Source organism: Crinia signifera, chromosome 5 (genome assembly GCF_055691185.1).
Source record: "Crinia signifera chromosome 5, ASM5569118v1, whole genome shotgun sequence".
Taxonomy (NCBI): Eukaryota; Metazoa; Chordata; class Amphibia; order Anura; family Myobatrachidae; genus Crinia; species Crinia signifera.
The window spans coordinates 147,893,137-147,912,829 of record NC_139221.1 but is presented as its reverse complement, the minus strand read 5'-3'; the positions used below and the strand labels follow the sequence as shown (position 1 = coordinate 147,912,829).

Sequence of the window (19,693 nt, the reverse complement as noted above, 5' to 3'; positions counted from 1 at the left end):
GACTGGGCAGTGGAAGTAGAGAGCACAGGCTGCCGCAGCAGCACGGCCTCTCTCCTCCGCTCAGAACATGCTGCTCAGTGCCGTATGCTGAGCAGGGGAGAAAGGCAGCTGCAGCAGCAGCCTGTCCTCCGGCACACAGCCAGCAACCCCTGCAAATGTAGTTTTTATTTTTTCTACAGGGGCATGCCCTTGTTCCTACCACTGGCCACACCCCTTACCACTGGCCATGCTCCTTTTTACCTGGGCCTGGTGCCGCTTTCAGCAGCCCTGTGTACGGGCCAGTGGTGAGCGCCGATGCGAGCCCCCTGCATAATCTGCCTGTATTAACAGATGAGCGACTAGGTGGATGGCTTTCCAAAGCCATACAGTGGCAAAAATCGATGTGCATGGGTAAAATCGCTCAGTTTGTACGCACAGAGCGATTATTAGCCCTGTGATTTAACGATCATCACTCTGCACACATGCTGGCCAAAAACGCCCAGTGTGTTTACACCTTACGTTTTGAACTTGACTCCATCTAATATGATCATCAGTGATGTTTACATTTATTATTCAAGGGCCCTGCAACAGTTTCTGCAAAGTTGTTCCACAACCTCTGTGCGCCTTTACAATAAACACATTTGCTTCCACTTGTTTGAAATGTAAAGGACAATTGGCCAAAGTAAATAATGCATGGGTCACTGCTTGTGACAAACATTGTCAGTGTTTCCAGATCATACCATTTTCCCACCTTTTTTCTACAGACCAAATTCGTTTGTAATTATCACTGCAAATCGTGTCCTTCACTGCAACTCGGATACACCTGAGGAAATGCATCACTGGATAACATTACTGCAGAGATCCAAGGGTGACACGCGGGTGGAGGGACAGGAATTCATTGTCAGAGGTGAAAGGCAAATCTGGGTTTCACAAGCATTTTTTTATTGATTTTATTTTTATTGATTTGTTACCATCATCAAAGCATAGAAATAATTTAGTTAAACAAATAAACATAGTAAAGATCGAAATATTAGGCATACTAATGTCAAGTAAAGGTATGATTACATTATGTGATGGGGCTGAGGGGGTTAGGGGTAGTTTTTGGAGAGGGGTATAAGTATAGATCAGTTCTGAAATATCTATAAATATATATATAATATTATCCCTAAATTTGAATGAGCACCTGATATTACTGTGTAAGTTTCAGGAAGTACGTTTTATTCTTTGTTATTCTACTGATAAGAACCATATCTATATTGTGAAATATATGGATTACAGTTTAGTAAAAATTCTTCATAATGTCAGTGAATTTGTTTCCCATATAACCTAATACCTACATTGGCTGGTGCTGATTGACTATGCTATCTGCAGCCATGCACCCATACAGATGTTGGCCCTTATTCTGGTTCACTCACAAAGGCAAATTCCTTCTCAAATGGACAAAACCATGTGCACTGCAAGTGGGGCGTATGTATTTATTTTATTTTATTGACAGTCTCTTATATAGCGCAGCAGATTCCGTTGTGTTTTACAATTGTAAACAGAGATAAAACAAACTGGGTAACAACAGATAGACTTGGAGGTAAGAGGGCCCTGCTGCAAGCTTACAATCTATAGGATGTACCTTGTACAGAGAGAATTAGATTTGGGTGGGGTTTTACTTCAAACTGATATCTATATTGCAGTGTAAATATAAAGTAGTCAGTATTTACCCTGCACAGAAGCAAAATAATTCACCCAAATCTAAATCTCTCTGCACATGTTACATCTGCCCCACCTGTAGTACGCATGGTTTTGCCCATTTGAGAAGGAATTTGCCTTTGCAAGTCATGTATTAAGCTGGGTGCCAGGTTCTGCCTCGGGGCACACTGTATTCCACTGTAAGTCCACTTGTATTCTGAGCAGTTGCACTGCAATCTTTCATCACTAGTAATTGCACATCAGTATGGGTCATAGGGTTGACAAGAGGAAAGTCTACATGCATTGGGTCAACCACTGAAGGTCGACATGCAGTTAGGTCAATGCAAGCATTAGGTCGACAGTCAAAAGGTCGACATGGGGTTTTTCACGTTTTTTGTCCAGAATGGTAGGGTATGAAATACCGCCTGTCAACACATGTCGGCTAAGAAAAAAGTGAAAACCCCATGTCAACCTTTTGACTGTTGACCTAGGCCATGTTGATCTAATGCCTGTATCAACCTAATGACCCTGTCGACCTAACCCCATGTCAACCTTGTGAGGTGTCGACCTTGGCCGATGTCGACATTCAGTGGTCGACCCAATGCTTGTCGACCTTCCTCTTGTCAACCTAACGACCATATACAATTGCACATACACCTACCCCATTCAGCAGAAGATGCGACTGAAAATGGCATGCATGCTGCATTCCCTTATATCGGAATAGGTTACAACTCTGACTAGACACAGGATGCTTCTACTACTGTACGTAAGTTCAGATGTAGGCTGTGACACATGCATGGTTTGGTAACATTTGCCAAATGTATTGTGAAGTGCGTGCAACTCAGGCCAAGGTCTCTGAGAAGCAAAGCATAAGAACTGTGGGTTATAGAATACAAGATATTTTATAGGAGCTAAAGGTGCCCACAAACGCACCGATCCCGGCGTGCGTTGTGGGCTTAACTAGCACACATAGCATCGCATCGTATGCCTTGTGCATACGATGTGCATGCGATGCGATGCTATGCTATAAAAAGCTAGTACAAAAAGTATGTGCAGCACATACTTTTTGTACTGTGCGATGAGGTGCCGCGGGAGCGCGCACCCCATCGTACAGCATCGCACCGCCGGGATCGGTGCATGTGTGGGCACCTTAAGAAGATGTATTTAGCCACAGATAATGATAAAGTGGAGGGTGATAAAGTTCCATCCAATCAGCTCCCAACTGTCATGTTACAGACTGGTTTGAAAACTGATTGTTAGGAGCATACCGACTGCTACTTTATCACCCTCCACTTTATAACTTGTAAGGCTTTATTACATTTGTCCCACTGTGTCCAAAATAATGAAACAATCGGACATTTCCAACATATGTCAGTTTAGTCCAATCTCATTGCCACCACATAAACAGCACACTGTACATGAATCGCAAAGGTAATGTAACAAATTATACAATTCTTAAAACTGTAACAACTATGTAAACATTAACATGAAAAGTTTGGAAAGAATATTATTAATTTGGTTAATGCTTTTTATATTTGCATATAAAGTATAATATACAGTGAACTACTTATATCCAAGCTGTAATGTGTATTGAACTGTGGTGCTCTTTATTTGTACTGTATTTTTGTTATTTATTCAATGTTATGCCAAATTTTGTCTCCCTGTATTGTTCCTTTGTACGGCGCTGCGAAACACTTGTGGCACCTTATAAATAAAATTATAATAATAATAATAATAATAATACAGTAAATTAGTGCTATATATATATTTTTAATCTCCTTAAGGCTGGCTGCACAAAGAAGTGAAAAATAGCCCAAAGATGTCTTCACTGAAGCTGAAGAAGCGCTGGTTTGTGCTTACCCACAATTCTCTGGACTATTACAAGAACTCAGAGAAGAATGCTATGAAATTAGGCACCTTGGTCCTTAACAGCCTGTGCTCCGTGGTGCAGCCTGAGGAGAAAATCTTTAAGGAAACTGGTAATACACTTTTTTATTCACCTGAAACTTTGAAGACATTTAAAAGGAACATAAAGAAGTTCAATGCTACTGTTCTCTATTTTTATTACATTTATGTTAAGTAGATTTTTTTATTCAACAGGATACTGGAATGTGATTGTATATGGACGTAAGCATTGCTACCGTCTTTATACTAAACTTTTAAATGAAGCTGCAAGGTGGGCCAGCGCTATTCAGAATGTCATAGACACTAAAGCGCCTATAGACACCCCAACACAGCAGCTAATACAGGACATAAAGGTAAGCATACTGGACAACAAACCGGGATATTAGGTAAACAGTAAAAAGGTTGACAGTGTCTACGTCGACTCCCAAAGGTCAACTTGCACATGGTCAACATTAGAAAAAGGCCAACATCAAAATGGTTGCTGCATTAAAGGTTGACATGAGTTTTTTAAGGTACTTGGGGTGTCAGTTTTTAACTTTTAGCATATGGACCCCCAATTAATGTCCTGTGTCCTCTCTTATGGCGCAGCTTGCTTGGCACAGGGTACCATTCCCAATCATAGTCCAAATGGATGGTAAAGTATGATAAAGTTGTAAAATTTTAAAAACAACTTGTTAAAAATTCACATTGAGTATATGCTTTGCTGACAACGGTCTTGACCTTTTGAACATGTTGACTGATAGCTATCAACCCAGCAAACCTGTAATCGTACATCCTGTTGTGTGGTGGTAGCCGAGGAGATCAGAACAACCTGAGTTGTATTAGGAAGGTAATGTTATTTACATGGCGTCTCAATGCCAATTTTGTACTGTTTCTATGGTGCGTTCTGGTCCCCACAATTAAAATAAATCACCTTAATGAGAAGCTGGCACAATAACCATTGCATAAGTCAGAATGCATGAAATGATGTGTTGCATGACAATTTAGTTCTGATTATTGGCTGCTTTCATTTCAGGAGAACTGTCTGAATGCTGAAGTTGTGGAGCAGATTTACAAAAGAAATCCAATTCTACGTTATACTAATCATCCATTACACTCCTCTTTACTGCCACTTCCCTACGGAGACATCAACTTGAACTGTATGTGTTTCTTTTATCAAAGAGATTTCTGTACATGAACACTTTTTAATGCAACACCTGAACACTTACCAAGCAGACAAGTGAATTACCTTTAATTGTGCACACAGGAGTAAAGAAAGGAGGGTACTTGTTTCCTAGCACGGCCACAACGATCATGATCGCGGTCATCGGGGGCATCGCGGGCATCGCATGCACTAAAAAATCGGGTGCGATGGGCCAGACGCGATGCCCGCGATTTCCCCATAGAGAACAATGTGAAATGCCTCAATTTACCCGCGATGACCCCGATTTCCCATAGGAAACAATGTGAAATGGCTCAATTTACCCAAATTATCATAGGGAACAATGGTTAATGGGCCAAAAACACCCCTGAACATTGAAATGTCCCCCCAAAAGTAGTATACGCCACCCCGCGATCAACGTGAACCCGAAGCGTGGCGAGCACGCGAGGGGCGGCGGTACGCGTCCTCCGACCTTTTCATACCCCCACTATCCACGTCGGCGTGGAGTTGAGAATAGAATAGTGTGGCGAGCGCAGTGAGCCACCGAGCCCGAAGCTTTTTTTCTTTACTCCTTTCGGTACTTGTTTCCTAGCACGGCCACAATCGCGGCCATCGGGTGTAATTTTTAGTGGCCTGCGACGCGACCGACGCGATGCCCCCGATTTTGCCATTGAAAACAGTGAAAATCGCGCCGGTCGCGTCGTGTGCGGCTAAAAATGCTTAAATGGTCCACACGCGATGGCCGCGATTTCCCCATAGGGAACAATGTTAAATGGGTAACTTTACCCGCGATGACCGCGATTTCCCATAGGAAACAATGTTAAATGGGTCAATTTACCCAAATCATAGAGAACAATGGTAAATGGGCCAGAAACCCCAAAAAACGCCCCTGACCAGTGAAATGTTAGAATAAATACACAGTGACACCCCGAAATTTTAAATTGTATACACATACTGTACGTGCACACACTTTTCATATAACCTACATACATACATACATACTATATTCACCACTTCAGGTTCCCACGCAGGTCTGTCCTCTTCTATAGTAGCAGTCCATGGGTTAAAAAACAAAAAACGCTACACCCGAACAGGTTACCCTACAAATAAGGAACAATAATAATGTAGCTCTTGATCAGAATAATGTCACATTTGTGTGAATAGCCAGCTCAGCTAAAGACGTTGAGAACACTTTGTTGACAATTTAATAAATTAATACCCAATTTAAAAAAAAAACATCACATTTTCCATTAACACATGATCACTTTCCCTTCATTTAAACGATTTAGAAAAAAAATGACTAATAGTGGGAAAAGTGGAAAGTTATTATATTTTGTTGAACTGTGAAATCCATTAGAACAGTTTGCTATTTTGCAATCTAGATTGTTAATTAACAGTGTCTGTGTTCCGCAGATTATCAGCCATACAATAGAATTAACAAGCTTGGGATTTTTGTGTTACAGTGCTGAAAGATAAAGGCTATACCACACTCCAGGATGAAGCCATCAAGATTTTTAATTCTTTGCAACAGCTTGAGTCTCTTTCTGATCCCGTCCCAATAATCCAGGGCGTTCTACAGACAGGTCATGATTTACGGCCACTAAGAGACGAACTCTACTGCCAGCTCATCAAACAGACCAATACTGCACTGAACCCAGGCAACACGGGGAACATGTATCATTGGCAGATACTCACTTGTCTTAGTTGCACCTTCCCACCTAGTCGCAGCATACTCAGATATCTTAAATTTCATCTGAAGAGGTGAGATGTCATTTAGTAAAGAAACATGTTTTTAGATTTAATTGTTACATTTTAGCATTTCAAGATTTAGCATTTAAGGGCATATTTATTAAATATTGTTGCTGTTCCAAAATACTCCAACTGTGTACATAGGGAAACCTGCAGGGAGAGCGTTGGTGATGTCCCTGCGAGTCATCTCCCCAGCATTTTGGAGGAGCTGTTTGTGTTTGTGAAAGACTCTTTCAGAGGAATCTGACACTGCACATGCGCAAAGTGTTAGTTTCTGGAATAGGGGCCAGCACTAAATGGAGAATGCGGGAGAAGATCCCTCTCCTGCTAGCATGCCTCCATAGGCTTAAAGATGTTTACATCTTTAAATGATGTAAACTAACGTTGTTAAACTCTGACAAGCTTTGTTTCTCATGATTTTGTACATAGGGGTCTCAACGTAACCCTAATGGCATCACTAAGGAGGGTTGTGGGCTCTTCGGTGACAGGTTATAGGTGCTGCACTGTAACATGACACTGTGTAGGATCCAGCATTGGCACCAGAGGGGGGAGGGCAAGTACCTAAGAGCACGATTGACATGAATCCCTGGACTGACGTGAAGTTTTAAATGTGACACGACTGTAGAGACTGTACTGAGAGAATAGTATGATGTAACCAATCATGCATATTTATACTGCTTTAGAATCCCATTGCTACAAGTCATATGGTGTCTGAAGTGTGGGAATAGTCATTGGTTTTACTGTACAGGCTCTAATAAATGTGCAACATCCTTCTGAAAGTAAAGCCAAGCTCACAGAAACTTTTCCAAAAGCAGATAGGGATGACTAATCCAAAAACCTTGACAATTATTTTTTGCATTTTAGAGAACATGAAAGGTATGAAACGCCCAAATTCCCTTCTTCAAAAAAACAAAGGCAATAAAACTGCAGTTTTACAGAAATGTATTAATGAGATAATAATATGAGAAATGTATTAATGAGATAATTAATACAGAAATGTAATAATGAGATAATTAATACAGAAATGTATTAATGAGATAATAATATAATATAGGAATGAGATTGACAAGATTCAGCTATACTGTACTTTCTGCATTTTAATTCAAACTTAACAGGAAATTGAATGTCTTGGGGCTCTGCAGCCATCTTGGATCATTTGGAAAGTTGTCCAAAACCCCAAAGGTGCTGCCGGGCCCCCTAGCTCCACCAACTAAAAAGCCAGTTTGCCTGGGCATTTCATAGTTTATAGTCTCATGAGACATCGGATCAGATCCGGAGATCATACATGCTGCACATATGATAACTGTTATGTGCAGCCTTAAGCAGCACATCGTGGCTGCTTTTCAGTAACAATAATGTGCCAGTATTTATTTGAAGGTTTGGTTTTCCTATGTAACTGCAGCACATATTTACATATTAAACCAACTAATGTTCTATATGCACTTTGTGATGTTTCTTTTTTTACCTTTTGTAGAATACGAGAACACTTTCAAGGCTCAGAAATGGAGAAGTATGCTGTATTTATCTACGAGTCACTGAAGAAAGCCAAATGTAGGGAGTTTGTGCCATCTCGAGAAGAAATTGAAGCCTTGATTAACAGGGAAGAAATTACCACCACTGTATACTGCCACGGCGGGGGGGCCTGCAAGATAACAATCAACTCTCACACCACAGCTGGCGAGGTGAGAGCCAGCACTTACCAGACGTGTCCTGCTCTCTGGTGCCAGCAAGATGTACACATTAGTGCTTCTGATTATTGTGTTCAGTAGAGCTGTTGACAGGAACTTGACTAATTACATACTGTATACCATATCTGAACTTCTGCAGTTAATTAGCAATTTCTCAGCTATGGTATGTTAAGGCAGCATATTATTTTGCGCTTTTCTGCCAAACAAAACTTAGAAACTAGTACATTAGGTTGAATATTTAAAGATCAGCATCAATCATTTTCTATATTATACAGTGAAAGGCCCGGGGGTGGTGGTGGCAATTATGGGGGAGTGGGGGCCATGCTGCATTCTGCAGCATAACCCTTGTTAATGATGCGCTCCCTCATTTGTACATGCAAAGATAACGGGGCACCAGCATGCATCATTTGTCAGGCATAGCGTACACACTGGGCGATATAATGAACAATAACGCTCGGAAGGGCCAAAGTGAGCGATATTGCTCATTATGGGCCTTATTTTGGTTCATTCTTTCTGACAAAATCCTTCTTAGATGGACAAAACCATGTGCACTGCAGGGGGGGGGGGCAGATGTTACTTGTGCAGAGAGAATTAGATTTGGGTGAGTAATTTTGTTTCTGTGCAGGGAAAAAACTTACTGCTTTATTTTTACACTGCAATATAGATCTCACTTTGAAGTAAAACCCCACCCAAATCTAATTCTCTCTGCACATGTTACATCTGCCCCACCTGCAGTGCACATGGTTTTGCCCATCTAAGAAGGATTTTGTCAGAAAGAATGAACCAAAATAAGGCCCTATATCTCCCAATGTGTACAGGGCTAAAGCTGGTTACACACTATGTGATATGCTCAGTCAACAATATCGTTAACTATTCCCCTTGAACTCCGCGGAGCTTTAGAATGAATGATATAGTGCACAAACATTGAACACTTTGATATACAATAACGATAAACATATATTGTTTGCTTTACCAGTGACCATCTTGTTTTATGAAAAATATATCTTTATCGTTCATACACACTGAAAGATATGCAGCTAGTCATAAACAACAACAGGGTGGGTTAATAACTTCTTGTAAGAGTGCGCACCATTATAATATAGTTATAGTGCATATCTTTAGGAAATATCATACACTTTAGATGGCACATGTGTCTGCTAAATGCAGCCGGCATTCACATATTGTTTTTGTAAATTCAGTTACTTCCATACTTCTTGTAAAAAGCGTGATGATAGGAAATGTCAGTGCTCTGCTATTACTCACAGATAGATTGTAGGCAGTTTAATTTACAGGCAAATGTGATTGTTAAGGGGCATACACACTGCCGTTTTTGCCTAGTGTGTATGCACAGCAATGATGGTAAAAATCGTTGGGCTCAAAACCCTTGGTCTCTTTCTCGCCCCAACTCCAGCAGCATCAGAAAGCCCCTTCCATCCCAGTGTAATCTATTGTGCTGGAATTGTGCACCCTCACTCCACCCCCTTGTATTTATGTTGTCTTGCTGGTAGGGCTTAAAGTGGTCCTGGAGAGGTGGTCGAACTAATTTCTATCTGCCACCTAATTCTTCCCCCTCCCCTGTTAGGGGCCAGTGGTAGGGTTTTGGCACCCCCCTGCAAACTATAATGCTTTTCTTTTAGAATTACTGTCCAGGGCCAAGTTGGAGGTTGAACTAGTTCTAACTCACCATTAAAGGTGGTGGAACTCTGTTCCACCCCGTTCCCCCCCTCTTTAACCCTTGCTTGCTGGTAATCCATCCCCACCTCTGGGATGTAATTCTCATTATTTCACTTTTCAATTATGTTTACATGAACAGATTTGACAGAAACAATATTATGAATGGTGCATGCTTAAAATGTTGTTACCTGCAACCAGTCATCAGAATAAACAATTTGTCTGTTATTAGGTTGTAGAGAAATTGATCCGGGGCCTTGCCATGGAAGACAGCAGAAATATGTTTGCCCTTTTCGAATACAATGGGCTCACAGAGAAAGCCATTGAAAGCAGAACTGTTGTGGCAGATGTATTAGCTAAATTTGAAAAGTAAGTGTTATTGTTTATGCAGAGCATTGTATTATACTGTATACAGCCAAATAATTCTAGCTTGGTTAGATAGCATGATCATTCTATTTGGATAATAAAAATACTAATAATACATTTCATTTATATAGTATTCATTCTCCAGTCGGACCCAAGGTGCTTAACGGGTAGAATGAACATAGAATCATAAAATTTGACGACAGCTAAGAACTATTTGGTCCATCTAGTCTGCCCCTTTTTTAACCATATTGTTATTCTTAAACCCTATGTGATCCTTATTTCTTTGTAAGGATATTCATATGTCTATCCCAAGCATGTTCAAATTATTCTACTGTCTTAGCCTCTATCACCTTTGATGGGAGATTAATCCACTTGTCCACTATCCTACCTGCAAAGTAATTTTTCCGTAGATTTCCCCAGAACCTCCCTCCCTCCCTCCCTCCAGTTTCAGTGCATGTCCTCGTGTTCTTATACTTCCCTTCATTTAAAGAATGTTTCCCTCCTTGACCTTTTGAAAACCCTTTATATATTTCACAGTTTCTATCCTTTCCCTTCTCTGCTCCAAACTATACATACAGTATTAATATTTTTTAATCTTTCCAGGTAAGTTTTGTGATGTAGGCCATGTGCCATTTTAGTTGCCCTTCTTTGTACCATCTCTAGTGTATTTATATCCTTTTGAAGATATGGCTTGCAGAACTGAACACAGTACTCTAGATGAGGTCATACCAATCTGCCTTTTAAGTCACCTGAAATATTGACTCCTAGATCCCTCTCCTCAGTAGTTTCTAATATAGTGCCATTAATACTATATTTAGCGTTTGGATTTTGGAGACCCAAGTGCATGATTTTACATTTTTTTGGGCATTAAACTGTAATTGCCATGCTCTTGACCATTCTTCTAGTCTAGCCTACCCATATCATTAACCAATTGTTTTACCCCTGGTGTGTCTATCCTGTCGCATCCCCTTTTGTCATCTGCAAAAAGGCACATTTGCCTTTAATACCATTTTCAATGTTAGCAATAAAGATATTAAAAAAGCACTGGTCCAAGTACAGATCCCCAGGGTACTCCACTCGTAACATTACCCTCCTGTGACTGCACTTCATTTACTACAACTGGTACTTGTTTCCTAGCACGGCGCCCAGATTTTCTACGTACGGCACTGTAGGGAAATCGCATCGCATGCATCATTATAGCGGCATGCGATGCGATTTTTTCATGTCATTTTTTTTTGTACACCACAATATCGCATCTCATTGCATAGCTTGTCCCGCAAAATCGCATGCGATTTTATAGGGTGTGCGATGCCATGACATTAGGTATACAATAATATGATTGTATGTCCCAAAAATAGATGTAACCCACCCCCCCCCTCCCCAATATCCACGCCACCCCGAAGCGTGGCGAGCGCCACGGAACGCGTCCTCCAATTTTTTCATTACCCCACTATCCACGTCGGCGTGGCGTTGACCTTATATAGTGTGGCGAGCCACCAAGGCCCGAAGCGTGGCGAGGGGACACAGATTACTTTACATGTATTCCGCGTCCCCTCGCAGGGCTCGCTGCACTCGCCATGCTTTGGGCTTGGTGGCTCGCTGCGCTCGCCACACTGTGTAAAATCAACTCCACGCCGACATGGATAATGCGGTAATGAAAAAGTCGGAGGATGCGTTCCGCCGCCGCTCACTTCCGGTTGGCGTGGATAGTGTGTGGGGGGGGGGGGGGGTGCGTTAAACCTATTTTTGGGGACATACAATCATATGATTGTATACCTAATGTAATGGCATCAAACACCCTATAAAATGACATGCGATTTTGCGGCAGATGCGATGCCCCGGGGCTGAGAGAGCAGTGAATAAATTACATAGGAAAATCGCATCACACATCGCATGGCCCTAAAATGGCCCATGCAATGTGATACGATTTAACTACGCAGAATAGCCCACTAAGCAAATTGCTTAGTGGGCGCCGTGCTAGGAAACAAGTACCCTACAACTTTCTGTTTTCTATCCTGCAACCAAGATCTTATCTATTCAACCATCTTAGGCGAAATTTACTATGATGGGAATTCTATTTCCCATGGGATTTTGCTTAGGGCAACCAATCAGATATTTTCTATTATCTTCTAGAAGGTGCTAAATTAATAATAAGTAGCAACATCCCATGTGAAATAGAACCCCTCCCATCTTAGTAAATTCCCCCTTAGTTTCTATTATTTCAGGTTTACTTGCAATGTGTCAAAAGCCTTACTAAAGTCTAGATAAGCTACATCTGTGGCGCCTCCTTTATCTATTATTTATTACTTTAGTCACCCTGTAAAAAAAGTCAGTAAGGATTGTTTGACATGATCTTCCCTGAGTAAATCCATGCTGTTTGGGATCCTGTAAATGGCTGGATTTAATATAATCTACCCTCTCTGCGCATGTTACATTTTCCCCACCTGCAGTGCAAATGTTTTTGACCATTTACTCACAAAATATGCCCTGTGATCAGATCTGAATAATGCGCACAATGCGTACACACTGGACAATAAACACAAAAATGTCGTTATTACTGGTCGTTATCGTGTATTAAGACATCATGGTTTGGTTCAAATATTGTCAAGTACTCTGATACTGTGCCACTGAAATAGTGCCAACTTCTATATGGTGCACACTAGCTGAGCCTCAAATGCATTCATTTTATCTTTATTATTTGTATTTTTGTCTAAAATTTTATAATTATGTTTCTTAACTCTGAATACCTTGGTTAAGTGGTGAAGCCAGTATTCCAGCTCCAGTGCACATCCTAATTGGATCCTCTAACCATATCGTTGTAAAAGAAATGTAAAAGCTAATAACTTTATTCCATGTTTGTCTTTTGATAGACTGGCTGTGGACGCTGAAGTAGGAGACAGACCATGGAAGTTCTACTTTAAACTGTATTGCTTCTTGGATACAGAACATGTTCCAAAAGACAGTGTTGAATATGTATTCATGTTTGAGCAGGTGAGCATAATAAAACACAAGAACAGTGATCGCGCTCTGCACAAAAAAATGTGGGCCCTAAGGACCCCACACTTTAAGAAATTGGGGTCCTACTCCACTGTTTCTGGGTCCAATGATATATTAAGCTTTTTTGAGGTCCCCATATAGCAACAGAAGCGTGTGTTTCACTTTTAAATTCTGGATTTCTTGGTCAATAACTTTCTGCAAAACACAAAAAATGAAAGGGAAGAAACAATCTGTGTAATTTCCTGCAATTAACCTAGAGTGACACAACTGCTGCATGAACCGTCCATCATCTTGTGGTTCATATGTAAGTGCACAGTGCAGTCCACTCATGAGAACCACCAAATCATTTTTGGAGCCTCCATCGCTCCTCTTGGGCAAACTAAGTGCAATGGTCATGATGATATTTGTATCATTACTAGAGCACACTAATCTTGCTCTTACTAAAAAGAAAGAATGTAGTATATAAATATGTGAATCATACAATTTGCTGACCCAATGTCCATCTTGTCTCAGGCACACCAAGCAGTTATTCGTGGCCACTATCCAGCACCCAAAGAGACTCTGCAAGTCCTAGCAGCTTTAAGATTACAGTATTCACATGGAGACTACAGCCTTCATACGAACGTGCCAGAAATGGATGACTTTTATCCAGTGCAGAAACTGAAGTCTCGCATTGCCCAATCTGCCAAAGTGGCCACACCATTAGAGCGGTCTGAGAGAAAGAGGTCTAGTTTCTTAGAAGGAACCTTAAGGAGAAGCTTCCGAAGTGGCTCTGTGAGTAAACAGAAGGTAGAAGAGGAACAAATGATGGATATGTGGGTTAAAGAAGAGGTCATGTCAGCAAGAACCAACGTTATTGACAAGTGGAAGAAGTTACAGGGTTTGCATCCAGACCAGTGTGTGGCCAAATACATGGCTCTGGTAAAAGAATGGCCTGGATATGGATCAACACTTTTTGATGTTGAGGTGAGAATATTAGTTTATTAAGAATGGCATATGATAACATTTATTATGGTCAATTTTGTCAAGTAAAAAGATGCTTCTAAAGGCTGGAAAAGACTTGTTAGTAACAGTATCACACTGACAGATGTTGTTATGGTCCCGCAGTCAGGGGCTAATTCAGTAAACCTTGCAGATTACCGAAAATTGCTAATTGCAATATTTGCAATGTTTAAAAAGCATGTGTGGCCGCCTAAAGTGCAGTCACATTGCAAAATATCCCGGCAATGAAGTGTTGCGGGAGCGCAGTCTGGACAATGAAGGAGTGTCCAGACTGTTAATGAGGGGGGAGGAGCGCGTGTGATGTCTCACACAGCCACTGCAACCTACATATGTAGTGAAGCATTCACATAATAGGAATGCATTCACTACATTTTGTGAATGTATCACGCGGAGGGACGCGGTGCGTCGGGCGGCCTTTCCCTGTGCTGGGAAGCTGCCCGCAGGCCAAAGTGTTGTATTATTGGAAAATCCTCACAAAACTACAACTTCAGAGGATTCATAGGGCCTTATCCAGACCTGATCATTGGACTGCGAGCTTTCAGAGCCCAGTGATCAGGTAACTGCTGCCCGCACAATCATATTCCTGACCATATGCACGGCTTCAAATTCGTTCGCAGCCGTGCACACGAGGGGGGAGGACATTTGCAATCACTTAGCCAAGACTTACTCAGCACTGCCATGGATGTGGGAAAAAGGAGGCCGCTGCTGAGGCCAGCAGCTCTTCCTCCTACAGGCCTGCATTTGCTGGGGCACTCCCAGTAAACTTAGGGTTACCGCCCTCAAATGGCCTCAGGGTGTCATTCACCCTTCCAGCAGCCATTGCTGGCTGCCTTCGCACGGACTGCTCGCACATGCACACAGTGTACCTTGCGCATGCATGGTCGTCTGATAATCGACATGGCTGTGTTTACGCAGCCCTGCGTTCAGGTCTGAATAGGGACCATAGTTCTGATTGTCTGAATCATTTCCTGAAATAGCCCTCCATTTTCTCACATATTCTCCTCTTCTACTTGTTCCTTAGTGCAAAGAAGGTGGATTTCCGCAAGAGCTTTGGCTGGGTGTGAGCGTTGAGGCCGTTTCTGTCTACAAAAGGGGAGAGGGCAGACCGTTGGAGGTGTTTCACTATGAGCATATCCTTTCCTTTGGTGCTCCACTTGCCAATACCTACAAGATAGTGGTCGATGAGCGGGAACTTCTCTTTGAAACCAGTGCGGTAAGTAATAATATATATGTGCAGAATTATTTTGTCCATCTGCAAAAATTGCCGCCTTGCTTACAGGTCTGAATCAGGCATGCAGGCACACACAATATGCTAGTGTCATATATATAAAATTAATAAACACATTCTTCTTGTGCGTCCTAGTCACATTGCTCTGCAACTAATGCTAGCTGAACACACAGATTTATCTGTCCAATCTGTCTGGTGGGAACAAAAATCCGTCAATGTATTGGAGAACATGCCAATCGATCATTTGCTTTCAAACACTGGCAAACATACAATGGTCACTCAGACAGATTTATTTACAGTAATCCATTTGATCTAACGGATTTGTCCAAATAATATTTTTCTCCCATTTTCCAGAGTTTGTGAACAAATGATTTAATATCATATGCTTTCAGTCATTACCAGATTTTTGTTCTCACCAATAGATTGGACAGAGATGTATTTTCAACACAAAAAATGGCAGACATTATCAGAGTCACATGGGTCCTGGCTATTTACTCACATCAGGCATCTTGTGCTGCGTAATGTATTGAGCATAGTTGTATGAGGATGCTCCTGTATATTGCATATATAAAGGGTTCCCAACCATGGACCTCAAGGCACACTTAAGAATTTTAGGATAACCATACTTGAGCACAGGTACCTCAGTTATTTGGACTTAACGGTATGTGCTAAAGCATGAATATCGCTAAATCCTGGACTGTTATGGGCCTACACACATAGGCCCTTATTCTGCTTGGTGCGGCCGGAGCCGCATATGCGGCTCCGACCGTGCAGGCGAATCCCCGCCTTCCATACGGATCGCCACGGCCGTCCGTACGCGGACATGTGGCGGTCCGCATGAAAATGGCGGGGGATACGCCTCCACCATCTTGGAGCAGCCCCCTGCATTCGATGGTCGCCGACCATCGAAGGCAGGGCCGCACGCTCCACCAGCTCCCGCAACCATAGACCTCACGGACACTTGTCCGTGTGAAAGCATGTATGGGGGCGGGCAGCTGACATCCGGCGATGTCAGATGGCCGCCCCCAACACATGCGTCACAGCCTCATTACCATGCGTACGCCCCGCGTTTGCATGGGAACGCCCATGAAACGCGGGGCGTATGCATAGGGAAATGAGGCTAAGTAGCCCCTCACGCCCCTATCCACCCCCTTTGCGGCGGTAAAAAAAATTGTGCGGCAATTTCGCCTGCACATGCGCAGAGTGCCCTCTGCACATGCGCAGAGCGAAAACATCGGCGGAACGCCCGCAAGCGGCCGTTACCGCTTAGATCGGAATAAGGGCCATAGCGATCCCCGGGCATTTTTTTAACCGATTTCAATAGATCTCTTAGAAAATGCCCCTGCATTGCTCCATGTGTTGGGGCATAGCGATAGCGATGTGCGGCCTCACACATTTCTATCACCCCAGCGATTAATATCCGGCATGCTTGATAAATCTATAATCGCCAATATCAGGGCACGGCTCTGACAGATCGCTCAGTGGGATATCACTGTGCAACGCTTTGTGCTGAGCAATCTGAGCATTGTGAGTGACCTAGTATTGCTCATCTCCCCATGTGTAGGCCCCATTAGGGCCCCTTAAGGACAGAAGCAGGGAAACACTGGCATTTATGAATAAAAATATAAGTCTTATTTACAGTACATACTGTACATAATGGCTATTATTCTGGTTCAATCGCAAAGACAAATTTCTTCTCAAATGGACAAAACCATGGGCCTTATTCTGGTTAGTTCGGATGGATGCGTATTTGCGGACTGGAACCGAGTGTTCTTAGCCCCGCCTTCCGTACGGATCGCTCACACCGTCCAAATGTGGTAAGACGCCGACCGAACGGACCGCAAGTGGATTTTCCATGTGAACACCTCCTCCATCTGTAAGAACCTCCCCCATCATTCGATGGTCGCCTACCATCGAATGCTGGACCGAGTGCTCAGGCAGCACTGAGTGCTCCAGTCCACTCTGGCATTTCTCCGTGCAAACGCAGGGAAATGGGTGGGTAGCTGGCATCCGGCTATGTCATATGTCCGCCCCTCACACATGCGTCATTACCATACGTACGCCCAGCGTTTTCATGGAAATGCCCATGAAACGCAGGGTGTACGCATATGGTAATGAGCCCAAACAACCCTTCACGCCCGTCTCCACCCCCCTGTTCGGATTGTACAGAATTCACGCCGTATTCGAACGTGCGCGGCGTTCGCACATGCGCAGATATGCCTCTGCACATGCGCAAACACCAACCATTGGCCGTCCGTCCGCATTCAGAGCCATCCGACTCAACCAGAATAAGGCCTCATGTGCACTGTAGGTGGGGCAGATATAACATTTGCAGAGAGAGTTAGATTTGGGTGGGGTTTTGCTTTAAAGTGAGATCTATATTGCAATGTAAAAATAAAGCAGCCAGTATTTTCCCTGCACAGAAACAAAATAACTCACCCAAATCTAAATCTCTCTGCCCCCCCCCCCCCCTTCCTCCTGCAGTGCACATGATTTTGTCCATTTGAGGAGTTTGCCTTTGTGAGTGAACCAGAATAAGGGCCAATGTAAATAAACACCACAATATTACTGAGTCGATCACTGTGCATGTTTGCATAGCACAATTTACTTGCTAATTTTACTGCTAAAATCATATTTCTGTTTGCAAAAGTGATCAAATAATGTTTAAAGCCTCAGAAATGTAAAACTAAACAATCCCATACTGTATCACAAATGTCATGGCAACACAGAACAATAAATGTTACTTTTGTCTCTGATAAAGGTGGTGGATATCGCGAAGCTGATGAAGGCATACATTAGCATGATAGTAAAGAAGAGGTACAGCAGCACGCGATCAGAGAGCAGTCATGGGAGTCAAGGAAGTTCTAGGTGAAAACCGTGCCTCGCACATATTGCCTTCCACCAGTGTCACTTACACGCAAAAAAGATGCTTCATTGATAAATGCCTGGGCATTTCTCATCTCCTGACAAGGATGATTCAGTGCCTGGATAATGTAACTGCCAGCAAGATGCCCAAAGTTTTTTTACTTCACATTGACTTTGGCCTTAGAATCTAACACCTTTCCATAAGTAACGTGCCTTTACCATGGATTCACTTACCATGAAAATTCCTCCCACCTGGTTCCCTTAATGAAAAGAAATGATTGGAGAGCTGCAGGCAGCCTTCCCTGTCCGCCTGTTTGTGAGGCAACATGTCTTTTACTTGTACTTTAGTATTTTGCTTTTTTGTGTGTGAATATATTGAGTCATGTAAATTCTATTTTTATTCTGAGTATGAAGAAGGGAATGATGCTGTGCAATCGTGCATGTATATTTTCATTGGTCAGCTATATGTGATGTTTAAAGTATGTTGTATGCGGTTTAAGAATGTTCAAATGTCATAAATGTTACAATTCCAGTTCTACCATCTTGTATTACATTTTCCCTGTAGCCAGTATACATCCTTTATCTGCTGTATTTTAAATTAAGAACGACATAATTACTATAACAATGAACAGTATTTATAAACTGCCTTATTAAAATATTTCGTAGCACCCGGTCTACAAATGTTTTCTTACTTGATGCATTTTGCCATAATAACACTTGTAAATATAGTAAAGGTGAATGCTTTATTTTTGTATGGAACATTTTAATATGAAGTAAAATATTACACCACCTAGTGGTAAATGTCAAATAAGAAAGTATTTACACAGCGACGGAAATGGTAGATGTTGAAAGATTTGCTTCACTGTAATATAAACATTTGTCAATAAAGTTATTGTATGTGTTGTGGCTTGGTGTAACATGTGTGAGTAGAATTTTTTGGCGGAGAGTGTGGGTTAAATGGACCAAACTGCAGTTTTAATAAATGCACACTGATCAGCTATAACATTAGAACTATTTGCCTAATATTGTGTAGGTCCCCCTTATGTCGATTAACTCAACATTGCATGATCTCTGAAGGTGTCCTGGGGTATTTGGTGCCAAGACATTAGCAGCAGGTCCTTTAAGTCCTGCAGGTTGTGAGGTGGTGCCTCTATGGCTTGGATTTGTTTTTCTAGCACATCCCACAGTTGAGTGCTTAAACTTTGATATTTGTGAGACTTGGCTATCTTCTTCCATTGCTTCAGTCCTGAAGCTCACATGACCACTGTAGACATTTTCAGCTGTGAACAGCATGGGCGACCAGTTTGTTGCTACACAACCCCATACACAGCATGCTATGATGCACTGTGCTTTGTGACACCTTTCTATTAAAGTGAGCATGAATTTTTCAGCAGTTAGGTTAGGGATACAGTGGTTTGTCTG

At 42.1% G+C, this 19,693-nt stretch overlaps 1 protein-coding gene across 1 annotated transcript in view; it reads left to right on the top strand.

The window, feature by feature from the left end:
• Positions 1-19,177, top strand: part of MYO10 (myosin X) — a 221,199-nt gene extending 202,022 nt beyond the window's left edge. The window contains exons 31-41 of the mRNA XM_083188111.1: positions 744-886; positions 3,444-3,638; positions 3,760-3,917; positions 4,580-4,703; positions 6,169-6,466; positions 7,929-8,136; positions 10,046-10,182; positions 13,050-13,170; positions 13,690-14,142; positions 15,200-15,391; positions 18,168-19,177. Of these exons, the coding sequence (XP_083044237.1) occupies positions 744-886; positions 3,444-3,638; positions 3,760-3,917; positions 4,580-4,703; positions 6,169-6,466; positions 7,929-8,136; positions 10,046-10,182; positions 13,050-13,170; positions 13,690-14,142; positions 15,200-15,391; positions 18,168-18,278 (2,140 nt within the window). The 3' untranslated portion in view covers positions 18,279-19,177. The remainder of the gene's footprint in view (positions 1-743; positions 887-3,443; positions 3,639-3,759; positions 3,918-4,579; positions 4,704-6,168; positions 6,467-7,928; positions 8,137-10,045; positions 10,183-13,049; positions 13,171-13,689; positions 14,143-15,199; positions 15,392-18,167) is intronic.
• Positions 19,178-19,693: the final 516 nt, after the last annotated feature.